The 7,353-nt window shown below is 38.6% G+C and overlaps 2 protein-coding genes across 2 annotated transcripts; both read left to right on the top strand.

Annotated features, from left to right (window-relative positions):
• Nucleotides 1-1,363: 1,363 nt before the first annotated feature.
• Nucleotides 1,364-2,332, top strand: LOC310776499 (olfactory receptor 52B2-like; the record flags this gene model as incomplete). The annotated part of the gene is made up of 1 exon (XM_083636684.1): nt 1,364-2,332. The coding sequence occupies one exon, from the start codon at nt 1,364-1,366 to the stop codon at nt 2,330-2,332; it is 969 nt and encodes a 322-aa protein (XP_083492810.1).
• Nucleotides 2,333-6,180: 3,848 nt separating this feature from the next.
• On the top strand, nt 6,181-7,110 carry LOC310776498 (olfactory receptor 52B2-like; the record flags this gene model as incomplete). Its single annotated transcript, XM_083636683.1, has 1 exon — nt 6,181-7,110. One exon carries the CDS (start codon nt 6,181-6,183, stop codon nt 7,108-7,110), a length of 930 nt encoding a protein of 309 aa, XP_083492809.1.
• Between the last annotated feature and the right edge of the window lie 243 nt (nt 7,111-7,353).

Raw genomic sequence — 7,353 nt, 5'->3', positions numbered from 1 at the left:
TAGATCTTCTAGTTTCATATGATATCAGTAGCTTCGCTCTAGCTTTAAAAATGAGCCCGCTACAACCCGGGCAGGGAGGGAGAGGTGACAAGGAGGTGAGTGAGAAAAGGTGAATAATGACATCACAACAGTCTAATCTTAATGTTAATATTCCTCTAATCTGGCGACAAAGTGGCCAAATTTTTCAGCCGTCCCCCCCAATGTTGAATCGGTGGCTACGGCCTTGGAAAGCACCCTAAGCTTGGATATGGTTTTCCTTTATTTGAAATAAGGCCTCAGTGTTTGTGTTAACCTAGTTGAAGTTGTCATTCTTGAATTTGTCCTTGTTTCAAAATGTAATCCTGCTGAAGTAATTCAAGGTTAGATGCATTGTAAGGAGGAAAAGGTCGGCCTTTGACAGTAACAATAAACCCGATAGTTCCGGTCCTTGATTGTGATTGGCTGAGGCGCGTTCGAAGCCCTTGTAAAATACCGCGACCGCATCACCTGCGACTGCATCACAGTATTACTGCGCCATGTTAGCTAACGTTAGCTAAGCCCTGCCTGTAAGCCTGTCAGCCTCAAAACGCCACTGAGTGACCAAAACATTAACTTGTTAACCATTTCATGCGGCTAAAACGTTATCCTTGCAGGTAAGCTAGGGAGGGAATAGTGTTTCCGGCGTAACTTGCGCTGTTTTTCCAGACATATCTCCTTGGTGTATAGCACAGAATTGGATGACGTGCGAATGTTGACTGACTGGAGGGGTGCGTGAAGGACTACGTTTATACATTGAAGAACGATTATTTGTTATCAATATTGCATTTTTTGTTGCTCAAACCTTACCAGGTAGGCTATTATGTAGTAACTGTTTGATAACAGGAATAAGCCCCTTGATAACTCTGCATATGTTTGAAAGCTCGTTGGCCTCTTGACAGCATACCCACAACTCCAAAGGAAAGGAAAACAACATACAGTAGATACAATATACATGTAGCTTGGCTGCTTCAACATAAATAAATCACTTCTTCCATTATACCTTTAACATCTTTTGAAACATATAATTGACATGTGAATGAAATGTGTCATACTGCAGGTATAAAAGGATTAAAAGGATTTCAAATGAAAACTATCATGTTGATCTGACCTTCACAAAGCCCCCCACCATCCCAGAGGAGGAAACAAGTGATGTAAGCAAGTCTTCTGGTGATATTAAATACAGCAAGATGGGCAGGGCAGTTCAGAACATTTTATGTCGCAACACTTTCAAAGTGACATCTCATATTTTGTCCAGGAGATGTAGTCTAACTCTTAACTGCTTCAGACATTTACTTGCTGAGTCCATGTTTTTTCTTCTAGGTTTTTCAGAAACAGCTAAGAAAATATGAAAAACGAATCCCTTGGTGTCAGCTCTGAGTTAAGCCTGGACCCATTTATTATTCCGCCCGGAGGGAAGTATCCTATATTTTTTCTTGGTATTGTTGTCTATTTTATCTGCATATTTTGCAATCTGATGTTGTTGAGTTTGATTCTTCTGCAGAGGAACCTTCACAAGCCAATGTATTTCATCCTGTTTAGTCTTCCACTCAACGATCTGATCGGCATAACTGCAATGCTCCCGAAGGTGCTTTCAGACATTGTGACAGGGACAAATACGGTTTACTATCCTCTCTGTGTTTTGCAAGGCTTTCTGCTCCACATGTATGGTGGAGGAGTTTTGTTTATTCTTGCAGCGATGGCCTTTGACCGTTATGTCGCCATCTGTATGCCCTTACGCTACAACTCAGTTATGACACCCAGAGTCGTTGTTTGTATCATCTCTCTGGTTTGGGGGCTTGACTTTGTCTTGATTTTATCACTGTTCTCTTTGCAGACGAGGCTTCCCATGTGTAGATCTGCTATTATGAATGTGTTCTGTGATAACCCCTCTCTCCTGAAGCTCACATGCGGCAACACCACAATCAATAATATCATCGGGTTGTTTAACACAGCTGTCATGCAACTTGTAAGTGTGTCTGTTCAGATATTTTCCTATGTGAAGATTCTGATCACTTGCATGGTCACAAGGAAGTCTGAGGCAAAGACGAAAGCTGTGAACACATGTGTTGCCCAGTTGGTCATATTCATCATATTTGAGGTTGTGGGGACGTTCACCATTTTGTCACACAGGTTTAAAAATGTCTCGGCTGACTTACAAAAGATAATGGGTATGCTAATATTTCTTGTGCCTCCACTTTTGAATCCAATTGTTTACGGGCTGAATACGAGTGAAATACGAAGCACTCTCCTAAAAGTCTATGAAAATAAAGTGTCTAAATTACTGCCATCATACACAGCTGCTGTAACAGTGTAACCTTTTGGACACAACCACCGTGAACACCAGTTCGGGGTATGGAAGACCAGTAGCATACTGAGTTTTTTTTTTATTCCTACTAGGAAAACCTTGGGAGAAAAAAGTGAATCATGATAATTGAGTAGTTGATGCAAATAAACAGTGTGATTTAACCCAGAGTTTTAAAATAGGTTGTTGATGGATAATTTACTTCCTCTGCAGATGCTTGGACACATACAGTCTTGGACCACATTAGTACATTGTAAAACAACTCCTCTTGATGTATCACTCAAAGTACTACCAGAGCCGATGAAAACCTGTCCATTCTATTCACCTTATGTAGCCTCGCCCACTTGACCCGTTTGTGCTACGACTTCCTGTTCATAACGCCGGCTGTTTTACCTGCTCAAACCAGAGATCGGCTGTGGTCAAAGCTAGTGTGACTCACTGGAAGCAGGCTGCAGGGATAAGCTCTGCCACAGGAAGTGTAAACATAATTTGTTTCCGATTGTGTACACTTCCTGTTAGTCTCTCAAGCCAGACTGTCTCTTCTACATAAGGTGATATGAAAAAGACTGATTGAATTTCAAATGTGGTGAGTCAAAGTTTCAGGGAGAGAGAGAGAGAGAGAGAGAGAGAGAGAGAGAGAGAGAGAGAGAGAGAGAGAGCGAGAGAGACATAATAAGGAACCATTAAGAAACTTCATTTTTGTGTGGAAATGCTGGAAATTATGTTGCACATTTACTATAATTTTTTCATTCTATACATTTTGACTCTATGGAAAACAACAACAAAAAAGAGTCTGATGATGTTTTGCATAACTTGGGGAATATACTGTGGCAAGTTTTAAGAGCGTTAAAGACTTGACTGGTCTTATACCTGCTGGATTTGGCGCTATATAAATATAAAATTGATTGATTGAAAAATGTATTGATTGAGTAATTGTGTTTGTATGTGTTTTAATATGTTTTAATATATAAGGCTGTTACTTCAAGGTACAGTCAGAACATGTTAATGAGCTATGTAGGTTACTCTTCTTACAACTTTAGAATACCCCCCACCCCCATTGTGATCTATTGTATTGTATTGTATTGTATTGTATTGTATTGTATTGTATTTGTGTTTGTGTTTGTGTTTGTATTTGTTATGTGAACCTGGGCAGACTGGGGTATTCAAGTCTCACTGTACAGCAATATTTTATTTTATTTAAAGTGTTCAGTTAAACTGCCTCTATAATTCTAGTCTATTCCTCTTCACACTGAATAAGATAGGCTGTGTTTTATTTTATTTTTTGTAAAGGAGAACTCTGTAGTACTGGCAGTGATGTTGATACTTATTTTTATTCAAGTATGTACTCTGAAGTGCCTCACATGGAGTGTACAATGCAATAAACTCTATATTCACATCATGCTGCATTTGTACGCATAAAGATCATCTGAAACAAACACAAATAAGCATAACACATACAAAGAATGCTGATGTTTTCAATACATTTCACAAACAAAATTTGCAGAGTCCAATTTTCTGAGACAATTATAGTCATTCATATTCATCTAATCAAAACAAATTAACAAAATCTTAATTACTTTCACTTCTCAAGTTTTGCTATATCACATGTTCTATCATCCTCTGGTTTACCACGGAACATAATATATTTTTGCAGTGTACACAACTTTAATTATGCAAAAAGAGATCTTTTGTGTGAAGCTGAAAATCCAAAATTGTTATTCTTACTGACAATTATTTTATTTCAGGCTTATATCAAATATCAGCATACATGTTTTCTTTGTCAGGAGGATGTACATCACATTGTAGTTTAGTGTGATAAACGAACTGTAAATATGTAAAGTAACACAGAGGTTTATGATTAAATATGATCAGAAGACTCACTTTATGGAAATCACATTCATGTGAGTATCATGCTGTTGCAATTATGCCCCAGTATTGGAGTGGTTATTGTTATTTAAAGAATCGTGCCGATTTGAATAAATTCTGATTATTCAAACTAGGTCACCTGTAGAAATGTGCAATCATTTTTGAAATTGAAGCCCCATGACTAGTGAAATGACCCTGTCAGTCATCGTTTCCAGTGATAGCCTATAGTATGTACACGGCCCAAAGACAAAGTTAGCAGACAAAACAGCTTTGTGCTTAAAAGCAAGCAACAACATTTTAAAATCAACTCCTTTGCCTGTCATTTATGTTTCTGTCTTTGAAAAGTTAACAGCAACTTTTTTGAAAAGCCATAATAAAGTTTTTTTCACCCACTATTTCAGTTCAACAAGAAATTCTGCATGTGGGTGGTTAACGTGACATGGCCTTTTTCTGTCCCAAGTGTCAAACACCAATAAATAAAAATGTAATTTGTCACAAATGTCTTTTGTATTGTACATAGAACATTCAATGTATCACTGACTTTTTCACAATTCTCAGCCAAACATGAAAAAGTATATATGGCATAATATATTGTGTCCCCAGCACTCTTCACAAAGTTTAAAGTTGAATAAAGTTTAAAGTTGAGTTACTCAGAATTTAAGAATTACTAGGGTGGAGACTCGGGAGATGATGCGCTATGGCTGCAGTTATGGAAATCGGCCATGGCAGGGGCTCCCAAAATCGTGACAGACAGACAGACACCGCCCACGTATACCTAGGCGACATCGTGCAACTGTGCACCATCAGCTCATCACAGTTGCTCGAGTGACATCACAACTGCATAAGTGACATCACAGTGGGTGCAATCACAGTTGCTCGAGGACATCACTGATGACATCACAATTGCGTGAGTGACATCACTGATGACATCACAATTGTTCAAGTGACATCACTGATGTTATCACTGATGACACAGAGCCCACAGACAGACACCACCCACTTAGCCTATTTTAACTAAGAAGACTAGGAAGTAAGTACGCTCGTTTCCTAGGGTGGGGACTCTGGAGATGATGCGCCACTTGTCCTCTTCTCCCTACTTATACTCCCACCACTTATAAGGCGTCAGCCAGGAGATCACTGATGACATCACAATTGCTCAATCGACAGTAAAAAGGCTTTTTTGTAATAAATCATACAAATCTCAATGGAACACAATGGAAAATAGTGTCAGCAAGAGTCACAAGCATTTTGTTAGATTTATAACAGGGTTTGTCAGAATTAATCTAAGAATTGAGGACATAATTATGTCTTATGATGATTAAGAAAATTTATATAAAATGTAATGAATTTGCATAAGGAAATGCTGGATCTCAAGATAGTAATGATAAAGAATTATGATAAACGGAGTTACTTAAGAAAAGTATACCCCATTTTCATTTTATATTCAATAACTTTCATGTCACACCATCAAATTCATGGACTAATAATACAACAAATTGGTGAATTAATTCATATTCCAACCACAAATCCAAAATACAACATATATATTTTGGAAATCTAAGAGTCAGTACTACACAACTCTATAATTGTCATTATGTAATATTCGAAGGGGAAAAAAGAAAAAGAAAAACTTTCAGGGGCATACGTCAACCACCCATGTACTCTTGGGCAATCTGATGGGTTGTCCTTGTGTTTCGACACCAATAAAAGTGTTGTCTTTTTACACTGTTGTGGAGGCTTAACATACCGTACTGTGCAAGAGGTAAGATAACAGATGACAGGAAAATTAACCTACAATTAATCTATGAAGACTGCTTGTTTAGTAAGCATGATGATATTGTTTCAGTTTAAGGTTGTTCCTTCACTGTGGAAAGTTTATGAGAAATATCACCCTTTTATTCTTTTTCTTTTTCCAACAGGAGAAACCAGCAACAAACAACAACAACACCACAACGACAACAACAACATCATAGTATAATTATTATAGCCTAATAATGTGTACAAATGCCTCTCTTACTTGTGAGCCTTTACTGACAATGGAATCATTAGCTTTATCCCCTGCAAGTATTTACCCAACATTCCTTCTTGGCACCCTTACATATGTAATTATCCTCTTTTGCAATTTGCTGGTATTAACAACTATTGTCATGAACAGGAAGCTCCATAAACCCATGTTCATCCTGCTCTCCAACTTGCCCATAAGCGACATGTTGGGCGCCACAGCTTTTTTCCCTCAGCTCCTGTTCAGCATTTTGTCACAGAGCAGATCCATTTCCTATTCTGCATGTTACGTTCAGGCTCTGCTGATTCACCTCTATGGATCTGGAAACTTACTCATCTTAACTGCCATGGCGTATGACAGGTATATTGCTATATGTTTTCCTTTGAGATATAACTCTATCATAACTCAAAATAACTTGATGAGAATTATTACTCTCATATGGCTCATAGATTTCTCATTGGTCCTGCTACTGCTGGGTCTGGTTGCACGGTTCAAAGTCTGCAGGAGAAAAATTGTGGATGTATACTGTAATAATCCGTCATTAATGAAGCTGGTGTGTGAAGACACTAGTGTGAACAACTACTATGGGCTATTCCTTACAACCCTCATGCTGGGTGGATCACTGACTGTCATTGTGTACACATACATCCAGATCTTGCGTACTTGTGTGATGACGAAGCAGTCTGACGCGCGACGTAAGGCCCTTCAGACCTGTGGCACACATCTAGTCGTTTTCTTAATCCTACAGGTCAACTCTGGCTTTTCAGTGATTTCTCACCGCTTTCACAGTTACCCTTACTTGAGAAGGGTTCTTGGTGTTTCAATTCTAGTTTTCCCCCCCTTTTTGGACCCGCTCATATACGGACTGAAAACCAAAGAACTCAGGCAGAGTATAATGGGCTTCCTCAAGAGAAATGTGTGATGAAGCCAGTAGTGACAAGAAACAAAACCTTTGAATTTTGGCCTTTGTGCAGCAGGGGCGGTTTTCGGATCAGAGCGTTGGGTGGGCTCAGCCCCCAAAGAGAATATAGGGTGGACTGCCGGGAGAACATTTTGTACATTTTAAAGTAAAAATTGATCTATCTAGTGCACTTTGAGATCAAAATGAAGAGACTAGATCAAAATGAAGAACTACACACATCACATTAATATCCTCTTTACTGTT

Source organism: Poromitra crassiceps, assembly GCF_964638095.1.
Source record: "Poromitra crassiceps genome assembly, chromosome: 5".
Classification (NCBI taxonomy): domain Eukaryota; kingdom Metazoa; phylum Chordata; class Actinopteri; order Beryciformes; family Melamphaidae; genus Poromitra; species Poromitra crassiceps.
This window is presented reverse-complemented; position numbering and strand designations above follow the sequence as displayed.